The sequence below is a fragment of the Syngnathus scovelli genome, chromosome 11, assembly GCF_024217435.2.
Source record: "Syngnathus scovelli strain Florida chromosome 11, RoL_Ssco_1.2, whole genome shotgun sequence".
In the NCBI taxonomy this organism is placed as follows: domain Eukaryota; kingdom Metazoa; phylum Chordata; class Actinopteri; order Syngnathiformes; family Syngnathidae; genus Syngnathus; species Syngnathus scovelli.
Genome location: NC_090857.1, coordinates 2,103,621 through 2,129,440, shown reverse-complemented (window position 1 = coordinate 2,129,440; position 25,820 = coordinate 2,103,621). Strand labels below are relative to the sequence as shown.

The following is a 25,820-nucleotide window of genomic DNA, read 5'->3' as shown; positions in this document are numbered from 1 at the left end:
TCAGCGGGCTTTATCATCTGCAAAAAACTGTTTCTGTCGAGATTGGAGCCGTCAATATTGGATGTATTGGTTATGCTGCCCCCAGGTGGTCAAAGCACGCACATGCGCCTGAGCAGCCCAATGTGCAATTACAATCGCGTCCGTCTGACGGAACGCCCACCTCGGGTCACAGCAGGACGTACGTTTCGGGAAAGTCTAATCATATCGTTTGCATATCATTAAAACAAAGTCGAGACTTGAATATTTTACAGTGGTCATCCTTTAGCCTCAGAAAATGTTTACTTCCAGAACTTGAACATTGAGATGCATAGAAAAACACACACACACACACACACACACACGCATTACAGATACATGAAAACCAACACAAGACTTTTTGGAAGGCTTTTCTCAAGAATATTATTTTTTTTGCTTTACAAAATGTCTTCATGTAAAAGGTCATGACAATTTACACCACAGTCCACCAATTTGTGCTTTTTTATGTTTTCTCACTCACACACACACTCTCACACACACACATACACACACACACAGGGTGTGAGGTTGAGCATTAGTTTGATCACTTTTTTCTTTTGATACTTTTTGGGTAGGTGCAAAATGGTGCGCCAACTGCGTTTGAAAATGTGTCGATTTTTTCTGCTCTTTACTTGCTTTTGAGGAAGAAGGGGTGCGCTGAACTCGCCATAACGTCGGAAAACTGAAATAGATTTCTTGTGTTTGTGTGGTTAATGGCATGGCGGGGGTGCGCGGTGAGCATGATCAGGCTGACGAGTTCATGTGACGGACGTGAAGGCCCCTCTTAGCGCCGCTAATCCTCAAATAATTGCCACAGAGAGGGCGACCTTCCGGAAAAAAACAGCAGCAGTTGACGTTGATGTAAAGCTGCAGGAAGGAATGTGTGGAACTAAAAATATGGGGGGGGGGGGGGGGGGCACGGTGGTGGTGGTGGTGGGGAGACACTTGGTGGATTTGAGCTACTTGAGAGCGACCTCATGATTGCGCAAAGCCTGGAAAGGCAGGAAGCACTCACAGAAGAAGCCTGCAAATTCAGCTGTTGCCGTGGTAACCACAACATGTAGAATTTGGACGGCCGCAGGACGTCTGTGGATGAAAATCTTTCAATTTGGACAAAAATATTGGGACTCATCCCGGAAGTTAAAATGTGCTTGTACGCAAGTATTGGGACAAACTGAACAAAAGTCTTGGGACGCAAGCATGACTTGAAAATGTGCTTGGGATAGGCAGCTGTCTTTTGGAAACTTACTGCACATAAAGCCTTTTCCCTTCGAGTGCATTGTGATGACATCACGGTACAATGCCTTCAAGATGACACTCTGAACGTTCTCGCGACTGTGTCCTGTCTCACCACGAGGAGAAACGCGGCGCTTGTCGGCTGAAAACGCACCGCCCTGCACATAGAAGGCGTTCAAAGAAAATAATTCAACAACTTCAAGTTCCTCTCACAGTGACGTCGACCTGAGCGCATGTGCTACAGGTCCAAGGGGTGCCGGTACAGAGCGCTGCCGTTGTCCTCGGCGCCATCCAGCGGGTTGCGGCTGATGACCAGCTCCAGCCGGTCGCCGGCCTCCGTGATGAGCGGCACCGCCAGGCAGCAGTCAAAGTCCCGAGTTCTGACGTGGTTCACCTAAAACAGATGGAAAAATCTTCAAATCCACTACGTCTAGTCTGGAAGACCTTTCAGCCAATAAAGTTGTAAGTCTGACTGGAGTCAAGTCATGTGGCTCGAGGAGCCCACCTTTGACAGAGATCAGAAAAATTATGACGACGGGGAGCACCTGAAGGATCCTGTCATATGGTCGGAGGCCCGAGCGGTCGGCCGGTCCGTCCGGACGGACCATGTTGACGTAAACTCCCTTCTCGAGGAAGCCGTCGGACACGCTGAAGCCAAAGTCGTCGCTTTCGGGATCTTTCATCACAGTGACCTGCAGGGGGCGCCAAAGCCGAACAGATGTGAGGTCGGGCGCCAATGACAACTTCCACTCGCATTGCTAGCCGGCAGCCGCTGACTTTGTGCAACTCCAGAGGCGTGGGCGACAATAGCCCTTGCATCTCCTCCTTGATGCGCCGTGACTCCCAAGTCCTCTCAGAAACCCTCAAGGAGCCCGCCTTGGACTTGGACTCCCGCTCGTGCTGCTGGAGCGGCGCCATGTCATCCCGGAGGAGGCACGTCCCCATACGGAGTAGCTCGTCCGGGTGGAAGTGCACCTCCGGGTCGCCATCTGCCAGGTGGGGGGCGGGGCGTTAGCCGCCAGTATTTTTCTTTTCATGTAAAAGAAGTGCAATAAAGGTGCAGAGACATTGGCTTAAGTGAGCCGTGAGGTTCACACACCTTCCTCGTGCAGAAGCGCCCCCTGATGGAGGAGGGAGTTTCGCTGCGAGGGGCTCATCCGGCCATGGCTGAGGATGGCATCGCTCGTAGGTTTGCTGACACCTTCGACGCCCAAACTGATGGCTGTGCCAGTCATGATGGACGCCTGCCAGAGACCAATCACATGATGGTGGATTTCATTGCGTGACTTTTTGTGAATGTTGAGTTTTTAGCTGTATTTTTGTGATTTTTTTAAATGTGGATTTTTTGTGTGATTTATTTTCCTGTGATTTGTTTGTGTCATTGTTTTGTCATTTGGCTTTACGCAATATGGTAATTTACCTCGATTTCTCTGAGCAGCTCTGATTGGCCGCAAGTCTCCAAGTCCTCCAGGGCCTGACACCAGAAACTGTCGTCGGGGTCCAGCAAAATTCCGTCTGACGGTTGGCCAAGGAATCTGATGGGGGGGATTATGGTTGGCTAAAGTTCATATTCCCGCAACCCTTGTGAGGATAAGCGGTTGAGAAGATGAAAGAATGAACTTCAGCTTTTGCTCTCTCACCCCAACGGTTTTTCCCACTCATCCTCGCTGAAGCCGCCGTCGCTGAAGGGGTAATTTTTCAGGCAGCCAGCAGGGGGCGTAGTGGTGTCCTGCTGCTGCTTGGCGCTGCGCCACTCATGAGGGTGAAGGGCCACGCCAGTGGAGGTCTGCTGGCTGTACGTGCCTGCGCCACGGAAATAAATTCAACTACATATACCGTATTTATTCTAATTATCGCCCAGGGTGATTTTTTTTCAGATGTATATGACTTTTTCAGGAAACCTTACCCTGGCTACAGTATCCGGCGTCCAGTCCGGAGCCATCCCAGGAGTCCATGGCAGAGTCGACGCTGGGGATGGTCGTGGCGTAAAGTTCGGACAGTTTGCTGGTCTGCTGGCTGTCGGTCAAGTCGGTCAAGTCGTCGTCCTCGGCGTCACTCAGCTCGTTCTCTGTTGCGTCGTCCGCGTCGCTCTCCTTCCTGTCGTCTGCGTCTTAGCGACAAGGCAAATGGAAATTAGAACAAGGGCAAAAAAATTTGGAAAGCCAAGTGAGTCCTGTGGGGGAAAAAGTTGTTGGAGAAAAAAAAAAAAATGAAAAAAAAACATCTCCCACCACCAGGTTGACCAAATTGACACTTCCAGAGCTGCCACACGCTTTGGCGTCTTACTGTCAATCATTTTCTTGATCTTGAGCGTGACGCTCTCGCCAGCCATCTGCAGGAGGTGGATGGCCTCGCTCAGGGGTTTGCCCTTCAGGCTCACGCTGTTGATGGCCAGGATGCGGTCGCCCACGTGGATTGCGCCCGTCCTGCCAAAGGGAGGGAAACGTGTCAAGCAAAGCTCCTAAGTCAACTTTTGGAGCCTGCGTGCTTATACCGCTCAGCCAAGCCTCGCTTGGTCAGTCCGGAGATAGTGATGGGGTCAAAGGGTTCCTCCGTGCCCGAGATGGTGATGCCCAACGGGCCTCCGTAGCGCTTCAGCTCCACCGTGTAGATGATGCTGCCAGACGTCTCCTGCTCTTCTGGAACACACACGCACACATTTTTTAACCTTAAAATAATAACATTTAAAATTGTGTCGTTTTTTTTGTCAGTGGGTCATAGATGCCAAGGTCTCACCCGAGTTGTCCTCGTCCTTGCGGATCTTGAGCTTGACCAGCTCCTCGCACTGCTGCAGGATTTTCTCAGCCTCCTCCCACGTGCAGGTTTCCAGACGCACGTTGTCGATAGACAGAAGTTTGTCACCCGGCTCTAGAGTTCCCGTCCTGAAGGAATCCAACATTACGACGACAGTGGAATAGCACAATTTAAGATAATCACTTCTTCCTGACAAAATACGTCACGGTGCTCCATCACACAGCGAGGAGCTCCTTAAATGAAAGGATGGGACAACTAAAGAAAATCGACACTTACCTGTGTGCCATGCTGCCCTTCTTGATGTCGGAAATGATGAGAGGTTCTCCTGCCTTTTTATTGGCTGCAGATAAAATAAAACACGTGAATAAAAACGTTTCCGATATATGAAGCCTCAGAAGATGGATGGCGAGTGTGTTTCACTCCCCAAGAAGATACTCTATTTTACCACATGTAGGCGCTATTGTATTCTCTGACAACCCAACTGAGTGTGACTAACAGGTCGATAGACTGACTGGCAAGCAAAAGCTTGTTCTTACCACTGATGGTGAGTCCCAGCTCGACGCCCCTTTTCTTGGGCAGTTTGACATGGAAAGTTCCGCTACTGGGCACCACAGACTCTGCGGGGGCGGGGCGGGACAGGATATAGTCAGAGTCTGCTTCCCGTCAAGGCCCCATCGGCCATACGCACCTGCCACGTCGAATTCAATCTCCAGGACAACTTTGTTGGTGAGCGCGGCGTCGCGGAGCAGCTGGTTGGCCTCCTCCAAGGTGCCGTCCTCGGTGGCGATCCCGTTGATGGACAGCAGCCGGTCGCCCACCTGCAGGAGGCCGCACCTGCCGAGCAGCGGCGACCGTCACCCATAATGGAAGATGTCTCCCGCAGCTAATTAGCGCTGTTAGCAGGGGTGCTATCAGAGCGAGTGGCCTCGCGGTGTAGAGATTCTACTCGATGGATTGTCTATCTGTCCATCCGGCCAAATGAGTCTCACCTCTCGGCCGAGCTGTCGGGCTCGATGAAGCGAATGAGCGGTGGCGCCGAAAGCGTCTCAGTGGCAAATATTCCTCCTTGCAGCTGGACGCCAAAGCCGTTGAGGAGATCCCCCGTCAGGATGACCTCGCTCGTCTCCACGTGGACCACCTGACCGCCCGGACCCAACGAACTGGACGCCAGCGACACTGAAACACACAACTTTTTTTAAAACAATCTTCATGTCGGCAGCTGCTAAATGAAGACGCCAGCTCACGGGAGCTTTTGTGGTCCTTCTTTCTGTGTCTGCGCTTGAGGAGCGAGTTCCGAGGGCTGGCGGGGACGGCGGGCCTCGGGAGCGTGTTGGAGCCCTGGCTGCTCGGGGCCGACGTGCTGCTGGAGCCCGCGGAGAAATTGGTGGACACCAGCGCTGTGGACAGAAGAGCAGGCGACACGTTTGCGCTGGTGCGTTCAATGACACATGGCTGCATCGGCACGATGCCTGCTCACACTTGCAGTAGTCCAGGTGGTTGTTGTTGGAGGAGGTCCACGACTTGTGCAGGCTGGCACTGGCGTTACAGTTTGCGGGTGGTGGACACAAGTTGGCGCAGGGGTCCCACGAGTAAGGGTGAGGGTGGTCCGACTTGTGAACCTTCACTGGAACATATGTGCGCGCACACGCAAACGTGACGTTTTCTCCCGCATGTGGATCTTTGCGAGTCGTTAGAGAGTGAATCTCGCACCGGTGTCATGCAGCCGGGTCTGCTGCGCAGGCAGCATCTCCAGCCTGACTAGCTCGCTAGTGCTGGCCAGCAGCTGCGCGGCCTCCAGGACACTGCAGTGCTCCGTGGACGTCCCGTCGATGGACAGCAGGTGGTCGCCAGCGTGCAGCGCTCCACATCTGAGTGCAAGCACCGTCGAGATTTATTTCTATTTTTTTTTAGGTGGAGACGTCCATACCTGTCCACCACACTTCCAGGCTTGACCCGCTCGATGACGATGACTCGCTTGCCGCGATGGCTGGCCGACGCCAGGGTGATGCCGAGCGCGGCCCCCGGAGGCTTGGCCATCTCCACCAGGAGAGGGCCTGACGCATTGCTCAACGTGTCTGTCGGATCGAAAAACATCCCACATTTGAAAGTTTGAGAGTGTCAGCCATGGAGTTGTGCTCCGTTGGCCCGACCCCGAGACCAACCGCCCTGCGTTAGCTGGATTGCTGGGCGAGCAAAATCGTCTTGGGTGCAGGTTTGAAAAACACGCTTGGGTCATGTGTGCACTCACCCATGACGGGGACATCGTACTCGATGTGGAGAAGAGCTTCCTGCCCGCACTGAGCTAACACGCTGAGGGCGTCGCTGTGGCAGGCTCCGTGGAGCGGCGCGCCGTCTACCTTGAGCAGGCGATCGCCCGGGCGCAGCGTGCCCTCCCTGAAAACACACACGGGAAAATTTGGTAGCGAGCGGATCAAATATGGAGGCTTGAAAGGGACAACCTGCCACTGTAGCTGCTCTGGAACCTTTTTGGTGGGTCTACGCTAAAAGCAGTCATGTGAAGTTGAATTTAAAAAAAAAAAAAAAAAAATTCCAGTGGTGATGTTTCACCCGGTTGCCATCAGCAGACGAATGTTGCGACCGCTCCCACTCGCGCCGTTTCTTGGCATTTTCTCTTCGCCCACATTTTTAAGCCTTTCCCTCATCAACGGCAGAAGAACTCTTAAGGGCTGTACGGCGTGAAAGTGAGGCTTAACTTGCCTCCCGACTGGCACATAAATGGGATATAAAGCAGCGTGAAGGCCTCATTTCCTCCAGGCTGACCCACATTTTGGAGGCAATTTTCCTTGCTCAACTGAGCCTCGAGGAGGAGATAGCCAGGCCGTAGCGAAAGCCGTGTCTTTGATGCCCGGGTCACTCTTGAGGAATGTCGAGCAGGTGGAAAACGCTCCGTTGGGGATGGTTGGCTTTATAAAGGCTGTCTTTAATTTTTACACCAAAATGGTTATGAAAGACATTGTGAAGAAATAAAAGGGTCAACGGTGCCTCAAAGACACATGAAGACCAATGAAGGCAGACTACAAAGTTGGTCATCATAGGCTTGTAAAAACAAACATCAAAGTGTGCACGTCTACACGAACGGGAATACAAAAAGCACTGATGCTTTTTGGAGAGAATCATCTCTTGCTATTTTCTCTTGCTGCTGTCCCACTTTGACTTTTCTTTCAAAGACACGACAGAGTAAAAATAGTTTGCAGCGTCACCCTGTTGGAAGCTGAGGAGGAAGATGTCGGCATATTCTTCTTCTTATGAATGAAAGCGTCCAGGCGTGTGCGTGCTCGCGAGCTTACCTATCTGCAGGGCCGCCAGGGCGCACGTACGTGACCACCAGGGGGCGCGACTTGTGCCAGTCCTCGTGGTTGCCGCCTGGGGACAGAAAGGTTATTGCAGTCTAGACAAATCGCTAAGCTAGCGTTGCATACGGGTCACAAAATTAGAGGACAGCGTGGACGAACGGACAGCTAGCAATTTACAATGACGATCAGTTACAACCAGGAGCAACCTTGTTAGCTTAGCATCTCGAGCTCTTTGTTTTTGGCAAGTTCGAGATCATTCCCACCCAAAACCTTGTCATCTGTTTTGTCCTGCAACTGGTTTACCTCTCACCACGAAACCAAAGCTGCTCCCTTCTTTGTGCAAACAGATGTCGATTGTTTTGGAGATCACGCTTGACGTGCTGTCTGGTGCTACGAAAAGAAAACATTGAAGGCAATTAAAAAAAAATGGAAGGAGAACTCAAATGCTTCTCAACGACTTGATGTGTTTTAGTTGCGTGCCCACAACAACCTTGCTGTGGACAAAGCGAGCGTGCACACCTGTGGGCGGCAACTCGTACTCCACCTCCAGCAGGACTCGTTCTCCCACGTTCTTGAGGAGACTGATGATTTCCTCGTGGCGCAGTTTGGTCAAGTTGATGCCGTTGACCGACTTGATGTAGTCGCCAACATTCAGCTGGTCGCTCCTGCAGTTCGCAACAGCCGTCACGTCTACGCCTTCGTCCGCCCTCCCGCGTACGTACGTACCGAGCGGCCAGCCCGCCTGGCCGCAGGTTTGAGACCCGCGGCTTGCCGTCCTTGTCGGTTCCTCCCGAGATGGTCAGGCCCAGCGTGCTGCCCTCCTTCTTCACCAGCTCCACCATCGTCACTCCCCGCAGTGCTTCTAAGCAAAACGCACATGCAAAAAAAAAAAAACACGTGCCCTCACACACACAAACACACACACAAACACACAAACCAGGTGAGCTGGAGCATTGCTGTGAGAGATTAGCAAAATGAGCTGAATCCCTCGAGGCGACATTCAGGATCAGTGAGGTGCTTCCCCCCCCAAAAACATGCACACACAAGTGCACTGCAGAGAGGAGTGTTCACTAATGAATCACACTGGGTGTCATATTTGCATAAAACTGGAGTGTATTCGTCGAGAGATTAACTCTCCCACACACAACACACAGATTAGTGTGCATATGTGTGTCCTATTGCACTGAGGAGTCGTGCTACATGCCTGGTATACTGTGTCTCCGCAAGGTGGCGGTGTGTTCTGGTCCAGAGACGTCCTTGGTCTTTCCATACGGTGCATCATCTGCACACAACAGCAGCACACAAGCCGTGAGGGAGCGCACTTGAGGAGTTCACTCGCGACATTGTCACGGGAGCTCTGCTACTAGTGACGACTGCTTGCAAAGGCCGAATGCTCGGATAGTTTTTTTTTTTTTTTTTGTTCCACGATTACACAGGTGCACACAAAAACTAGTGCACGCGAGCATGAACACAATGACATCCACACAAATGCGCCCGCACAACGTTGCCCGAGTTGACTCGCTCCACGGCCAAGTGAGCTGCGGTCTGCTGAAATTTGTCTTTCCATTGGGATTTTTTTTATTTTTTTATTTATTTAACAAAGCGGCTTACCGTGGTCACGTGAGAGGATGAACGTCAGCACGAGCACAAAATCTCAGAAATTGCCTTTAAAAAGGGAGCGACAGCAATGTCTAAATATTCTTATTTATTTCTACAAACATAGTTGCTCCACGGACACGGCACACACAGCTTGGTAACTTTTCCATTACGCGTAAGGGACAGCTCATTAACGTCATGACACATAGATACGAAACATACAGCAGATAAGACATTCAGCAGAATAAATGTCCCTTATGAGGAGATGTTTTTCCTTCTTTTCCCCTCCCTTTTAAGTATAAAACCTTCTGATCTGGAGTCTGACCATGTTGTTTCATCTGCTGAAGTGCATTGTGTACGGACTGCTGTGAAACAACGCAAGATATTGCAAATAAAGAACCAACTATTAGTCCCCATCTTTGTTTTCCTTGCTCAAGTGCCTGTCACGGATCGGATTGAGCAGGGCGAACAAACGGACCAGGGTTTATTCGGCAAAACAAACTAATACACTCGGCAAACTGACATGGCTTAATGAAATACCAAAAGGACGTGAAGACATTAAGACAACAGGAATCAAAAGACATCAAGACAACAACACACAATGACCCGAAAAGGGCGCGAGGGGCAGACAGGACTTATATACACGACAGGTAACAAGAGGCAGGTGAGAATAATCAAACTAATCATGGGCACACAGGAAGGGGAGGGGCTTCAAAAAATGATAGAAATATGAGGACCGTCTCTGAGCACTTTATCAAGCCTTGCACGACGAGCCACACCTCCAGCTCTCCTCCATTCTCAAATGCTCGCATCCTAGATCACTCGATAAACCCGTATCCTTGCATTCTTCCATCATCACATCAGTGCAATCGTTCCTCTTCACCTCACAAGCTCACATCCTTCTCGATGCAGGCCTCCTCGTAACATCACATCCCAACATTCTCGCATCCTTGAGCCCTCAAATCCTCACCTGCATCCTCACGTCCTCGCAGCCTTACATCCTTGCCTCCTTGTAACCTCACATCCGCGTATCCTAACTTTCGGAAGCTCACATAGCCACCACACCTTCTGACATCTTTGCAAGATAACATCTTCATATCCTTGGCTCCTTCCATCCCCAACTTCAAAGAAGACTGACCCTCAGGTCCTATCAATGACTTTTCCATCTTACCCGCAAGAGAATAGCACAATCGCTTAAAGGAAAGCTACTTTAGTTTTATGTAATAGTCTTTCGAGAACTTTACACAGTGAACGCACAGGCGCCTGATTGCAGTCATTATGATGCTGAAAGTGGCGAAAGCAACATGTAATTAGCCGGCGTCCACACAAAGCGCCACCGTGGTTAACTCATGTTGGCACACGCACGTGCATACACACACACGCTCGCTCGCTCGCTCTCCTGCGCCGCCCACGTAAGCAGGCCAGTGGAAAGAACAAGCAGTAATTAAGAAGCTTAATGGCTTTTGTGCTGTGCTTAATTGCAGCCTGATGTGTCGGAATGGGGGTGCCGCTGGTTCACGGTTCTCTGAGTTCGGGCTGTCGCATGTCGTCGTTGATGCGGATCACACGTTGGTCTTTTTGTTTCTTCTGCTGGCCACCGCTTTGAAGCGAGAGAGAAATATTCGCCGGCGTAGGAAACGCCAATGTGAAGGATGGAAGGATGGATGAAGGAGGAGAGAATGAGAGGATGGAATGCAAGGAAGGAAGGATGCAAACTTGTAAATAAGGAGCGTGGGGGATGTGAAGGACACAAGGATGCAAGTTTGGAAGAATGTGAGAGTGGAAGGATGCAAGGAGGGAATGATGAATGGATGAGTAGATGGCAGGATGCGAGCAAATAGGGATGTGAAGATGTGAGGACGGAAGGGAGCAAGGGAACAATCAACAAGCCGCTATGTTCCCCCTCTTTGGTGCCATTGACAGTTTGATGCTCAGTTTGAGTTGAAACGACGTCAGAATGGCACATTAGCGGCTTCATTAGCGAATCGATCGATCGAGTCGGATTTCCCCCGAGGCTGAGCGAGCGAGCGTTTGTGTGCGTGCAGGCCAAAGTACAACAAAAAGGAGCCATCAACCCGGTTGACTCGTTTGCTCCCGCTATGCTCGTTGATGCACGAAATAGGACGACACTGGAGTCGTTTGGTTAATAACCCCACGAGCGCTCATTCGAATGCATGTCACTACGCTAGCGCTGTTCTATTAGCTGCTAACATAACACATTTAAAGTAGCCTAACTAAAGTGGCCTAACTAACTAGCTACTTATCAACCACCAACCTACCAAACTAGCTATCTATGACACTGGTCTACAACCTTTCTGATCTATGACACTCATGTGGAATTAGCCAATTAACCTCAGAATTGAGAAAGTCGCCAATTAAAATGCAGAATTAGCAACCAAATGTGAAATTAGTCAGAAAACACAAAAAATTAGCAAACAAATGTGACATTAGCAGGTAAAAATTAGACAGCAAATGAAAGTAAATTTCTCAATAATATTGTGGATTGATCTGCAAACGTGGATGAGAAATTAGTTAACAAGCATATGGAATTAGCCAAGAAATGATAACAATGAACAGAAATGAGACAGCAAAAATCAGAAAATAATCATGTGGAATCGGCCTACTAAAGTGAATGTAAAATTAGAAGGGAAGACATGAGAAATTCGTCAGCAAATGACAACTTGTTTTAGGAATTTGCATGGAAAACACAAGAAATAACCCAACAAACATTCAGCTTTAACTAGCAAACTAAGTTAGCACAAATGAGCTACCACATTGAACTTAAAGCAAACGGCATGACATCTCTGGCTGTTACTTCTGATGAGTGTCTCCCCCTAGCGGTTCATGACGGTTCTGCACCCTTTCTGTCATCAATGCTTTGATCCATGACTGATGACATGGCATCTAGCCTGCCTCCTACAGGCATGGAGTACTGAAAATGAATTCCTGTCTTCTCTGATATCATCTTCGGTGTCATTCCATCATCATAAGCTCCAGGGCGCCACCTGCAGCTCTCTTCCTTCCTTCCTTCCTTCCTTCCTTCCTTCCTTCCTTCCTTCCTTCCTTCCTTCCTTCCTTCCTTCCTTCCTTCCTTCCTTCCTTCCTTCCTTCCTTCCCTAACCAATTCTCGCACTCACCGCCACTGGTGGCCCCGACGTCCCTCCGCAGACCACAAAACATGACTGCAGACATGGAGGAAGGAGATCAACTGCCGTGTCCACAGCCACGCAGAGACACTCGCACACTGCTGGGAGCGCAAAGAAGAAGCGCGCAAACAGCGAGAGCGAGAGTGAGAGCGACAGAGCGACAGAGAGAGAGAGAGAGAGAGTAAGAGAATGAGATGTGGACCGCCGAGCGCTTGATGATCAAAGATGACTGGCGCTTACGTTACGACCACTCTAAACAACAAAAGAGTGAGAGAGAGAGAGAAGAGAGGGAAATATGTCAGCATGTAAGGAGGTGAGGATGCAAGGTTGACTGCAGGGCTGAGGAGGTGAGGATGACAGAATGCAAGATGAAAGGTCGAGATGCAAGATGCAAAGATACGAGGAAGTGAGGATGAAAGAACTGAGAAGGTCTATGGGGGTCAGTATGCTAGGCTGTGAGGATGAAAGGATGTAAGGAGGTGAGGCTGGAAGGAAGAAAGGAGGTGAGGATACAAGGATAAGAGGATGTGAGGAGATGAGGGTGGAAGGACAGAAGAAGCTGATGGATGATGTGAAGTTGAAAGAATGTGACGTGGTAATGCAAGGATGTGTGCGAGGAAGCAACAAGGCAAGAATGCCAGGATGTAAACATGAGAGGATTCAAGGATGGGAGGTATTAGGATGCAAGGAAGGAAATATGGAAGGATGGGATGGATGCAAGGGTTCAGACCTCAGTTAACTTTTGACTTTGACATTTCAGCCTAACAAGATCATCTTGTAGCATTCGTGTCGAAGCAAAGTGACAACCGTAGCTTCAATTATTTCTAGCACGCGCTGAAATTTGAAAGCATGCAGTGCACAAAAGCTCACGTGTGTGTGTGTGCATGTAGTCAGTAATAAGCCTGCTTCTTATCTCTCTCTCTCTCTCTCTCTCTCGCTCTCTCTCTCTCTGTCTCTCACTCCTTATGTGTGCATGTGCGTGTGCGTGTGTGCGTTTTGGTCGGTTGTTTTCGGAGCTTGCTTGCCTGCTTCTGCCTGACCTACTTTTCTCTTCCTAAATAAATTAAATAAATAAAAAGTTCACTCTGCATCTTTGCATCAGCATCACTTGGCTAGCATCCTGTCTGACTCACACAAACGCGCCGGCGGCTGCTTTCCTGCTTCCTTCATACGTGCCCCAACGGCCAACAAGACGGATCAAATTAGCCAGCAAACTCCAAACGTTAGCCAACCAAATTCACGCAGGAAATTAGCTAACAAATGTGACAGTTGTCAGAAAACATGTTGGATCAAGCTGATCGATTAGACATTAAAATTTGCCGGCGAAACCCAAAAAACAAGTCTGAAAATTTAAATTAGTCAACAAATGGTAGAGTGGCCAGTGAATAATCCATTTGTGTGTGTTGTGTGCGTGTGTCTGTGTGTGTGTGTTTGTGTTTGCATGTGTGTGTGTGCAAGCATGAAAGCCAAGAGGGAAGCAGGGGAAAAATTAAGCACTCTTGAGAGTGACTCATGTCAGTGTACTTGTACACACACGCACACACACACACACACGCACACACACACACTAGATGTATACAGACAGACACGTGGTGGTCTGAGGTGGTGGTCTTATCTCGGTCTTCCTCCGGAAGGATTCGAGTGCAAATGAATCCCCACTCTGAGGATTACGGCTAAGAACTTTGAAGTGGCAAACGGCAGCTTCACTCCGGCGCACCTGACAGATGAAGATGAAGATGAGGATGCTGTCTGCAAACAAATGTGACACTTTAGCAAGCAAATGTGAAATTGACTTGCAAGCAGATGACATAAGTTTAGCGAGCAAACATCCACTAAGCAATAGCATGACGTTAGCAAACATGAGAAAGCCTGGAGGAAACAAATGTGACCAGCAAGCGTGTAATTAGCAAAACAAACTTTTGAGATTAGCCAGCAAACAACAAATAAACCTGAGAAATAACCCAAGCGCCATGATGACCGAGCCAGGTGACACGAGAGCCAGTAAGCATGACGACATGACACCAGGCAAAAACCACGTCACTTTAGCAAGTAAACGTAAAATTTGGATTCGCCTTAAGCTGTTGGAAATGAAAGTAGCCAGAAAAAGTCAAACCTTAGTCAGCGAACAAACATTCAGTCAGTAAACAAATGAAATTAGCCGGAAAACAGCAGAAAATAGAAACGACACGAGCCAGCAAACATTAAATTGAGTTGGTAACAATAACATGGAGATTTTATCAAGCAAGTCATTCATTCATTCATTCTGCATATTGATTCGTCTCTCGTTAACTTGTGTCTGCCTCGGCCTTCATCTTGTTTCCCTCCGGTGGCCATCGGTATAAATACCCTCCTCCTGCCGCGCTAATTAATCTCTCATGACAAAAATCAAAGGAGGTGCATCTGCATTAGTGAGAGGAAGGCGGGGAAGGCTCAGGAAGGGGCGGGACGCAGACGGGAAACAACAAAAGGTTGCGCCAGTCTGACCGAACGCGCCGCTTTGCTTTCAGAAGCGCCACAACATCAACAGGGAATTGACACCTGTCAATCACCTGATCAATAAAAGCTGTACAAGCCACTGACATCTGCGGAATCGTAATCACGAGCCGGAAAGGCGGCAAGCAACGCGTCGTCCCCGTTTCTCTGCCTTTGCTCGCCGTCTCCGGGCTTGACTTCAAAGCCGGAGATCCCCAAATCCATAAATAAATCATCAGAGGGGACCCGAGCGAGTCTCTCGGGCAAACCGACAAAGATCCACGCAAAGAGTCGCGCCATCTGCCACCGGCGCAAAGAAATCAAAAGGAAATTGAAGATTTGCCACAATCGCAAAATAACAAAATCACGTCAACATCAACACAAAACCTTTCAGAAGTATAAACAAGTGACGCCACGTTGCCACGGAAACCCCAATCGATAGAAATGTCCAACCGGCTGAACAGATGCTCAAATTCAAATTCAGAATGACTTCTGGGGAGAAATGATCAATTTGGCGTCAAGTTTTCCAAACATGCAGATGCTACGGAGGATGGAAGCTTCCCCAAAAAAAAAAAAAAAGCAAAGTTGCAGCTGAGGATGAAGTTGCTGGTTTGACCTTTCTGCAGGAGAAGCCGCCGTTTCAAGATGGCCTGAAGGAAAAGCATGCTGGCCAGCTCGCCACCTCGCCGCCGCTTGCAGACGGGATTTACTCAGTGTGGAGCGCAGAAGCAAGAAGAGAGAAGGAAGCCCCACTTCTGGCTGCTCCCCTCTTTCGCTCGCTCACTCGCTCGCTCACTCGCTCGCCCCTAAACGTCGACTGCTCAGCTGCGTAATCAACTTCATTTTATGATTATTTTATTGGCGCAGGCCCATTTCTTATTCCGGTTTGTTCTTGGTCTCTGTGACGACTTTTTTTTGTCATTGCACCATCTTCCTTGCTTCTGATTATGCACAAAAAAGTTGCAGCTCAAAGCCTTCGGGACTTTTGATGCCCCAGTTTTTTTTTTCTTTCTTTTTGCGGCACCGGCTCGATTCTGCTGGGGAGCACCAGGTGATCAAAGTGCGGCAAAAGATGAGAGCCGGCAGTGGTGCGAGGTGAGCGGCCTGCCAAATGACAAACCGCCTCTCTCTTGGTAGAGAACAAAGGTTAACCGCTGCCCGTTAGCATGCGACACAACGTGGGCCAAACCTGTTGCGAACTTTGACCCACAAACCGCAGTAGGTGAGGATGCAAAATGCATCAAATCACCACAGCGCAGCGCCAACTATTGACAAGGAGGACTTACTTGCTGTCAGAAGCTCGAGCTTCAAGGAGACAGGTCAACTCAAACATCAGCTGATTTATTTTTTAAGAATATTCTCGCGACGTATACATTTGCTGTGATCCCTGCCAGATCACAGGATTTTATTTTAGGTGTCGCAAGGCAAAGGGGACTGCGAATGAGAATAGAACTCGTCTTCCTTCTCGTCGCTGTCAAAGCAGGCGGGTGACTCTTTTAAGGCCCTTAAAACAGCCAAGATTTATTTTATTTTCTCTCGTCAGCATGCATGGTGCGGGTGAGAAGAAAAGCGCAGTCGCTCGCTTCACATCTGAAGCAAACAGCGGGGAAAAAAATTGCTCCAATGGAAAAAAAAAAAGGTTTTCATGCATCTGAGAGAGAAGCAGAAATGTGACGCCGTCTGATGGGGAAGAAAATGGTGGTGTCAGTTGGTTGGTGAAAGACATGTCCTACCATTAGGGTGGTGGTGTGTGTTTTTTTTGTTCAGTTTTTGTTTTTTGTTGATTCATCAATAATGGGTAAAATGTCCTCAAGTTTGTGAAAAATATTTCTAAAAGTTGCCCCTAAAGTCAGCGTTTTGGAAGCATGTGGCCGCTAACGTTAGCAAACATTGACTTGACGGCTAGCATAGCATCGTTAGCAAGCGGCTTCCATATTCGTATGTCACTGCGACTTAATATTGTTGGCTATCGGCAACAGCCAGCCAGCAACATTCATCTGGCGCATAATGAAGCAGGCTCATTATTTTCAGGCACAAAAAAAAAGAAAAATTATCCAGAAATATTTTGCGTGGGTCAAAAAAAAAAAGCATCAAATATTCAAGACATGCGGTGCAATTAATTCATTTGAAGAGAAAAGCTTTGAAAATGGTCGAGCTTTATTCTCCTGCAAGAACTGCCAACAAGAGGTCTGGTTTAGGACAATGTATATTTGTTATTGCTAAAAGTTATGTTAGCATCATCATAGCAGCCCCCCCCTACTTTTCCGTCCAAACTATTTGCCAAACTGATAGCTATTTTCAAATGGCGCTGGCTTTGTGAAGACATTTGATGTCTGAACGGGGGCGCACTGAGCGCGGCGGCTTCTTGACGCAGGCGACTTGTCTCCCTTTCAAGTCATTTTCCTCGCCACAAAAGACAGCGTCGGCGGGTTAACGTGCGACCCAAAAATCCCATCGTGCGCCTTTGACAGGAGCTTCCATGACTCCCAGGCGGCCCTCGTCATTTCACAGTTTGCATAATTATTCCGGGGACGGCAATTTAATCAGAAAAATGTCAAAGTCATGCGGTTAATAATATGATTATTACCGGAGACTTTTTTTCGCTGTATCTCATCGCAAACGACGAACTAAAGACGAGAATCATTAGCGGCGCAAGTCATTACTTGTATGACATGATTAGTGGCTGCGAATTGAATTTCAATTTCACTGGCGGCTTCAAACAGAACATGATGCCAATGGATTGTCTGAGTTGGTTTTACAGAAAACTCAAACTGGTGGGTACAAACATCTTGAAGCAAGCACACTTGCTCTCTTTTTTTACCCATCCTTCCTTCATTTGTGTGTTTTTTGTCATCATTCATTATGAAAATGCGTCTGACTCGTCGCTAAGGCTCACCTTCCGCCCCTAATGAGCGGCGTGTGCTCCCAATGTGTCACAAATCTGTCTTGATGGGATAAAACATTCATCAAAGACACACGCTCACATCAGACGAAAAGAAATGTCATTTCCGCCCTGAAAAAAAAGAAACTTTGCACAATGGAAATTGACTCCAGCAGGCAAACTGCTTACAAAGTAAGCAGATGATATCGTGCCATTGTCGAGGAGAAGGGGACAGGTGAGGGAGGGGCAAATGGCAGCCGTCATGCTTCAAAGACGTTTTTCTCGTCTTCATTTTTTTCTTTTAGTCGGACAGTTAGGCAGTTTTTGCCAAATTTTCCCTTTTCCAGCTGTCGGCTGAGAAAAGTCCTGCCGCTTACGTGTCAGCAGTTAATCGGAGGAAGTCGAGTTAGCAAACGGCCGCCTCATTAACGTGAGTGACGCGCCAGTGACCTAAGGACCGCTCCCACCTGAAAAGCACCTGGGAGCTCATTACTGCTGCCGCTGCACTTTAGCAGGCGAAGTTGCGGACAAGTGCCAACAGCCACCGTGCTCGTCTTCCTCCACCATCTTACTTGCCGATTACAGTCATAGAAAAATGCCGACGCGCCACAACGATTCGGGAGCAGGCGTTCACACGTTCACTCACTCTGGAATCACTTCTGCCTTGCGTCACGTGACTTTAGACATTTTCAAAATACAAGCTGCCCTTCTGCCAATTTTATTTTGCTTTTGAGCAACTCATTTGACATATTGCTTTATAAATTCAGTTTAGCTCCATGCTAACAATGCAATCCCTCATAAACAGGCTAAGGAAACTAGCCTCTGTGCGTAGGAGGATTTTATTTTACGTTCAAAGATTTGACCCGAACTAAGAGCAGAGTCTTTTTTGCAGGATTCCAATCCATTTCATTCTGTATCGAATGATGAACTCGCCGTGAAGGCCATAGCGGCCACACGGCGGCCGCCGCTTTGTGCCAAACGCCGAGTCAAACTCGAGCTGACGACGGGCAGAAGGTCAGCTCGGAGCGCCCGAGTGCCGCAAGGCAATAATAAGCGAGTGAGTCCACTACTTCAGTTCCAGCTTTCTGGATTACTATTATTAATATGTATGGAGTCACATCCAAAATTTTTGCTCCTCTCACACTTTCAGCCTTGTCCATATTGGAGAATTCAGCATGGAAAGCTCATCATGACGAAAATAGTAAAAAAAAAATCAAATTAAAATAAAGTTTATTGTGAAGAGTTTGGGGCTAAAAGCCATCAGCCACGTGAATACATGAGCAGGAGGAGGCGGCTATAAACACGCACACACACACGTACAAGAATATTAAGACACACACACACACAGTGAGGTCAGCACAACAAGCCTCAAGCTGCACTCCCACACACAAGCACACTCCAACAATGTACAAACACTCTCACTCAGACCCAAACTAACATTCAGACACACTAATAATGCACACACACACATACACACACTAACAATGGACACACACACACACCTCTTCAGGTGCAGGTTACAAACTCTGCATAAAACACACCTGATGCATTTACACTAAAGGCATTGTACACACATTGTACACACACACACACACACTACCGTGCATGCCGCCCCCTCCCAAGCACATGCACTTTGAAGGATGCAAACTTTGCACAAAACCCACCTGCTGCTGAACACACTTTGCAGCTACTCATGCACGCACACACACACAGGCAGGCTGTACCCTTGTTGTGGCGCCTGACGACCCCCAAGCGGCACTTGAGCGACATGGAGAACATCCTGCCTTCCTTCTTGGCCCTTTTCCTTCTGTGGAGCTCAGCGAGTGGAGAAGTCACATGGCGAAAGAAGCAAGCCGGAGATTCCAGCATCCTTCTATCTACCGCCCCCCTCTTTCTATTTCTCTCTCTCTCTCTCTCTTTCGCTCTGTCTCTCCGACTCATTCGCTAGCTGGCGTGTGTTAAAGTGGCGTGAAATGAAGCCACACCGCCTTGACCCCTCCCCATCGCCTGCTTCGTGTCGTCACGCATGACCTCTCCCAGGGCGCTCCGTAACAATACCTTGCCGTAACCATGACAACAACCGCAACAAAAGGTCCTGACTCCTTCGATCCTGAACTTTTCCACAATGGAAGAGAGAAGCAATCGTGGAGCGTCACTGTCAGGACTGCAGCGGGATGGGGTTTTCTGGACATTTAACTTTTGGGGCACTTTTATAGCATCTGTCCAACTTTAGGATGTTGGACTTTTGTTATTTTTCTATTTGGGCGTCCACCGGTTAGTGTGCACTCACGATGATGAAAATCGTAATTTCCGTCTCAGCCTGAAAGTTGACATTCAAAATGTGAATTGCTGGTGAAGCCTTTGATGGCAGCAGATCGACGCCCACGTTTGCAGGTGGACCCTCTTGGCCAGACAGGAAAGTGCTCCAGCCAGCTCATGTGGCAATCAAGGGGCCATCCAGATGAAAGATGAGCAATAAGAGCTAAATCAAGAAATCTCTCCATTCAATTTAGGTTGTTGAGGCCAGCACAGAAACCAGTGTGAGTCCGGATGGATGCCAAGTCTGTTATTGATGTCCGGTTTTGACCGCTGATCTGCAGCGCGTCGGAATGCTCCATTTTTCTCTTCCCTCCGACCAATCTCCAAGATGCTTTTGTGGAAAGCTTGCATTTTGCAATTCATTCGTTAGCTTCATTTGTCGGATGCAGTGTTAGCGCATGCTTCCTCATTTTCTTCAAAGGCAAACTAAATCATAGAGCATTCGATTTAAATCTCTTTGATGCAACAAAGAGGTCAGACATGGCCAGTGTGTGCGTGTGCATGTGTGTGTGGTGCAAAAGTGGAACAAGTCAGCAGAAAACTAGAGTTGACTTCAAAGACAACAACACCCCCGATGCAAACACTCACCGCCCATGCGGAGGCAGAGTCGTTGCCGCAGCTGCCCCGCCACCGCCACGCTTCCTCCCTCTCGCCTCTTGTTCCTGGGCGACATCCTGGTCACCATCTTAATCACTTTGTCCATCCTGACTAAGCCAAAACTCCTCCGCCTCCTCCTCCTCGTCTTCCACAAGGAACCTCTTCTTCCTCTTCACGCCGCCGATTGCCCGCCGGGTTGTTTCCTCCTCGCCCTCGGAGCTCGCAGAGTCGAATGATGAGAGACGCGAGACTCGAGCTTTTTGCGCTTTGAGGGTTTGATGATGGGAGATGCTTCACATCTCTCGTCTCTTCCCTCTGTGTGTGCAAGTGCGTGTGTGTGCGTATCTCCATCTCTGCATCCGGCATCCTGAACTTTCAGCATGTAAAAAGTCAAGTTATGTTGTTCAGGACGTGCTTGGAAATGTGACTGCCAATAAAATGCTCCCGGAGTTCCTGGTGCCTTCTGGATTCCCAAGTAGAAGCACAAAAATGTTTTGGAATGCCATGCCTTCAAAAAAGTCATTTTGGTTTCAAGAGGCCGTTTTAGGCTCAGTTGGCCAAGTTGAGACCAACCGGATTCATGGGGCAAAAAAATAAAAATATGCAGCGAACAGGAGTAGACCCACCCAAAAAAAAAAAGACACGGGAAGTCTTCCATATGACACCGTCAATTCTAATCAAAGCAGACCGAAAAAGATCACAAATTGCTTGCTGGGAAACACCCAAAGATCGGCTTCTGCAAAGCATGTGCAAGTGCAAGAGGGAGGGCTGCGTCACTGTGGGAGTGGTCACAGCCACGGCCACTTCAGCCACGGCCAATCAAAGTGATCAATCAACTCATCCGATGGCAGCCCTTTGTGCCAGGAGACTTTAAGAAGAACCTTGGAGAATGAGCCACACACTGCTTCACATTTATAGTCATGAGCAGCACACACTCACACAGACACTATGCAGCACGTAATAGCAACATGCACTCATGGTACACTTACTCATGTACACACATCACTCAAAAAAAAAAATCACACATGCATGCACACAAAGCATGTTTGAAGCATGTGTTGCCATGGTAACAGAGCAAATTGTGGAGTGCGTCGGTGGCATACAGCTGAGTTAAATGGGTCACGCACACACATTTAGCTTTTTCTTTGGCTTGCCGAGTTGTGTCTTGCGCATTCATTAAAATGTGGCCTGAGCACGCTGCAGACTTCTGACAGGCTTTCCATTAACCCCATGCAGCTAATTAATTAACACAGTGACCTCAAGATGTGTAGGGGTGCGTGGGGGGGGGGGGGGGGGGGGGGGCATACATAAAGGCTAAGGAAGAGCATTGCGTAAAGTGACGGAGAGAGGAGCCATTGAAACTGGACCTACCACAGGAGGACTTCTTCGTAGCGTGTGTGTTGTATTTCTTTTGTTTGTTTTTTGTTGTTGGGTATTTTTCTGCTGGGGCTGGAGGCTATATATAATATATACGGAAACAAAACACGCACTCAATCACGCTGCGCATACAGGCGCGTTGCAGTGTGTAGTGACATGCGCCGAGTCTGTAGCACCCTCTAGTGGTAGTTGGAGTGAGCGCATATGCGATGACTCACCGCGACAAACAGCACAGGGGTCATTTGTTAGTCCATCACATCGACCGATTAACTCGCTCATCAACTGCTCTAACACACAGACGTGCCAACACACACACAACATTACAAATGATGACATGAATTGTGTCAGTGGAGGTGGAATCAAAAAGTCTGGACAGAAAGTGGAGGAAGAGGATGACGATGAGCGTTATGTCAAACAGTCGCTCGGGCGCACACGAGTGACCCCACAAGGCCACAAAATCACATTTTTGAGTCAAACGACCGCACCAAATGTTGTGATTCGATCTCCTATGAATCTGTATGCCAAGTACGATTCATCCTTGAGACCGATTCCATCCATTACTCGATGACTGGATTCGTTTCAATTAGGACAAAATATGATTCATTACAGTATGATTTCTGCTTTTGGGCTAAGCACAGACTCATTTTAAAGAAGGTCGGATTGAAAATGTCATTATCATGAGATTGATGTAACCACTGGAGTCAATCACTTCCCTTAACGAGAGGAGTGACACACACGCACACACACACACAGACGTGAAATGAGCGATGGCTCAAGAAGTTGCAAATATTTCCAATGTTGGGCTAAAGAGCAGCAGGCAGCTCCGGTTTAATGATTATGCAAATTAATCTCCCAGCGGGACTCCGTGATGCAACCTGCAGAATTGCACACGCACTCACAAACGCGCTTTTACTTCCGTTTTGCGGTAATTAGCGTGTCAATTGGACTCGGGAGTGGATTGTTGCTGTCGCAGTGCAGGGCCAGGAAGGAATGGCCGCCCTCCATTCCATTCAACACGTCAGCACAAACAGACTCTGCTTTCCTTCGCTCCCACGCTTTATCAATTTTGATAGCTCGAAATTAAACGCTGATTATTTTTCCACAGGGGTTGTCATGTTCCAGCAGACTCATGTAACAGTAAGGACACGACAACAAAAAAGATTGCCACCATTCAGTGGGAAACTGACACACAACAAGTTCAAATTGAATATTTCAACACTAACCAAAGTGAGCTAGGCTAATGCTAACATGTAAAGCAAAGGTCAACAAAAGGGAGCAGAGATGACCCCTAACACATGCAGGACAGTAGCGTACGCACAAAACGAGAAGTTGAGCTTTGTTATACTGTGCAAGCAACTTCACATTCAGACTAATCGGCTGCCAATCACATGATGACTGGACGCCGCCAAAAACCGGAAAGCTCTTGCGCATCCGCCACCGCTATGACGGCCTCCCATCGGGAAGCCTTCACAACCAACGAGATGATTTGCACCGACGTAGCTTGAATTCCCTCGTCGTGACGGATTGAAAAAGTGTGCCGCAGACATCTCATTGACGAGCTACAAGTCGGTCATTACGCCTGAAAAGGCGCCATGAGCGTGCGTGCGTGCGTACGTGAGTTTAGATGCTGCTGCCGGAGTCCGAGGCACAGAGGAGGAGCAGCCGGCGGAATATTCCGGTCTGCTCACGCATGAGTACACAATGGCAAAGAACACACACACACGCGCGCACAGACACACACATACACATCTTTGGCTATGTTAACACACACGTCACGAATGGAGAAGTTGTTGAACAACACAAAAGATTTGTTTGGAATTGATTTGAATTTCTTCTCCCGTTGGAAATGTCAAGTGGACCAATTGAAAAGCCAGCAGCTCTCGGGTCCTTTTGATGGACTGGAAACACAAAGGCCAAAGTGGGCGCTGGCGCTGTCCATGTGCAGTTTCGCCGGGATACACACAAAGACGCTTTCAAAAAAAGCAACAATAAATAATATGTCTATTTTTTCCCCAGATACAAAATAAGTCCAAATATGCAAATGAACGTATTGATGAGTTTTGAGATCTAAAAGGGAAACTACAACGTGAAATCTAACAAGGGCTAAAAAAATTGGTGTTGCATTCATACATTGCAACTTTATTTGTATTAACCAGAAAAATAGAATATTAATTATAACCCCCAAATTATCTCAATACAGTAACCCCTCGTTTATCACGAATAATTGGTTCCAAGAACACCCGCGATAAGTGAAAAGCCGCGAAATAGTGTAACCTTCTCATTTTTAACACACACACACACACACACACACACACACACACGTTTTTGGAAGGACCACAAAACGTCCCGTGTGGCCAGATGGGCCCCGGAACCTTCTGCTGCAAAATGGACGCCTGAACAGCCGTAAATCAGCCCCCCGACCAATCTCACTTTGGGGCGTCAAAAGCAGGTACAAGTTGAACAAGGAGATTTCGTGGCATTCACAAAAAGCAATCAGCCCGGGAACTCGCAACGTCCGTCGCCTTGCACTCTTGCGTGCATGCAAAATGGAAGACGAGTTTGCTGTTTGCACCGCGTGACCCGTGGTCAGATCCAATTACGACCAAAACTGCTAACCCGCGGCTACATGCTTTCTTCACGCATCACGCACACACACACAACGTTTTGGCAGACAGTACCACAACACAACAAAACGAAAAGATCATCTGAAACTTGCTGCTTTTCTCTCATCTTGCTTTCTGCCATCCCTCGCTTCCTCTCCTTGCACATCAAGCCGTAATTGTTTGCATCCTGAAATGATCCCGCCGCGGCCGCCTGAACGCTGATTGAAGGCCTCTGAGACACACACACGCTTCCTCACATCATCTTGGCAGCCACAAGGGAATGAGATGTTAGGATCAAACGCTTACATGGCATCAGACACACACATACACTGCAAGAGCGCACGTCAGAGTGCAGTCACTTCACCTGGCCACTAGGGGGCACTCAATAAAAGCTACCAGACTGTGGCCTACACTTGAACAGCAGAACTGAGCCACAACAAATGTTCAACTTGTACAATGATTCAACTGCATTTTCCATTTTTCAAAATTATTTTGACACAGTGCATTGGACCGGTGGCATACGCACATGAACATTGAAAGCTACAAACTATTTTGTCTTGAATGACGCTAGATAACATTTAAACGCCACAGCAGGAACCCGAGAACTCACCAGACATGGCCACCACAAGTACACTGCGCTGTCTTTCGTTTGAACACGATCGCTGCACGGTCACAATTACTTTGACAAGCCACGCATGCGCATGTCACGCGCACGCACGCAATCTCAGCACGTCGTCCAGAGGAGGCAAACGTGCAGGCAACAAACTCGCATCCAGAAAAGTCTGCGCGCACACGTGCACGGCGTGCACGCGTGCATCGTAGCGTAGTGGTTCCCTACCGTCCTCGTGCAACCGCTGCAGGCAGAAGCTGAGGTTCCTCCGCCACGCCGGCATGACGATGAGAATGATGATGAAGAGGATGATGAAGATGAGGTCCTGGCTATGCAAACGACCCGCCCCCGTCCCTCACCCTCTCTCTCATGTCGGAATGACGACGAGGATGGAGAAGCGGCGAGACCCACTGGACCGCTGCGGCACCCCAGAGCCCCCCCCCCCCTCCTCACTCTCTCTCTTTCAAGTCTGTCTCTTTTATTCTCAGACAGTGTCGAGGAACAATGTAGAAGTCAGTTGAGGCGCTACATTGACAGTCCGGTTCATAAATATTGGGACAGGGTCTTCAGGGTGCTCAATTGGATTCAGCCCAGGTGATCGAAACTTGCCAACGGCACTTTCCACCTGAGCTTCAACGACAACCTCCAGCTGAACTTACTCACCCAAGTGTTGAGTGTAATTCGGTTCTTTAGTCCTTTTTCTTGACGTGTCGCGTGGACCAAGCGAGCTGTTCTCCCGTGCACACCTCTCAAGATATGCCACAAAAGTCACCCAGAAGTAGTTGGGCTGCAGCTTCTTCTGTGGCATTGTGAAAAAGTTCTACACTGACATCAGCAGAGGCGGCCACTGGATCGACCAGACCAGTGGTAGGTGTATCCACCTGCCCCGCACTTCAGAGA

At 48.6% G+C, this 25,820-nt stretch overlaps 1 protein-coding gene across 9 annotated transcripts; it reads right to left on the bottom strand.

Moving 5' to 3' along the window:
* Positions 1 to 994: 994 nt before the first annotated feature.
* LOC125976929 (glutamate receptor-interacting protein 2) lies at positions 995 to 25,311 on the bottom strand. 9 transcript variants are annotated; one of them, XM_049732953.1, is made up of 25 exons: positions 25,149 to 25,311; positions 8,524 to 8,601; positions 8,046 to 8,178; positions 7,839 to 7,984; positions 7,623 to 7,709; positions 7,314 to 7,389; positions 6,254 to 6,399; positions 5,933 to 6,080; positions 5,716 to 5,873; positions 5,483 to 5,629; positions 5,250 to 5,402; positions 4,995 to 5,181; positions 4,694 to 4,839; positions 4,542 to 4,622; positions 4,282 to 4,345; positions 3,988 to 4,133; positions 3,746 to 3,890; positions 3,538 to 3,677; positions 3,158 to 3,361; positions 2,892 to 3,054; positions 2,672 to 2,786; positions 2,351 to 2,495; positions 2,029 to 2,240; positions 1,797 to 1,943; positions 995 to 1,645 (listed from the first exon to the last, which is right to left on the bottom strand). In XM_049732953.1, the coding sequence occupies exons 1-25, from the start codon at positions 25,201 to 25,203 to the stop codon at positions 1,490 to 1,492; spliced, it is 3,378 nt and encodes a 1,125-aa protein (XP_049588910.1). In that variant the 5' UTR covers positions 25,204 to 25,311; the 3' UTR covers positions 995 to 1,489. The 9 variants fall into 9 exon arrangements, with proteins under 9 accessions (XP_049588910.1, XP_049588912.1, XP_049588908.1 ...); XM_049732955.2 differs by lacking the exon at positions 25,149 to 25,311 and adding an exon at positions 24,921 to 25,038; XM_049732951.2 differs by lacking the exon at positions 25,149 to 25,311 and adding an exon at positions 20,322 to 20,934.
* Positions 25,312 to 25,820: the final 509 nt, after the last annotated feature.

Excerpts from the sequence above, each read along its gene's own strand:
- LOC125976929 (XM_049732947.2), bottom strand. The coding sequence starts at position 19,355 with ATGAGTCGGAGAGACAGAGCGAAAGAGAGAGAGAGAGAGAGAAATAGA. Across the intron at positions 6,081-6,253 it reads GTACGATGTCCCCGTCATGG|ACACGTTGAGCAATGCGTCA; the intron begins GTGAGTGCACAC and ends TCGATCCGACAG. Across the intron at positions 1,944-2,028 it reads CGCCTCTGGAGTTGCACAAA|GTCACTGTGATGAAAGATCC; the intron begins GTCAGCGGCTGC and ends CGCCCCCTGCAG.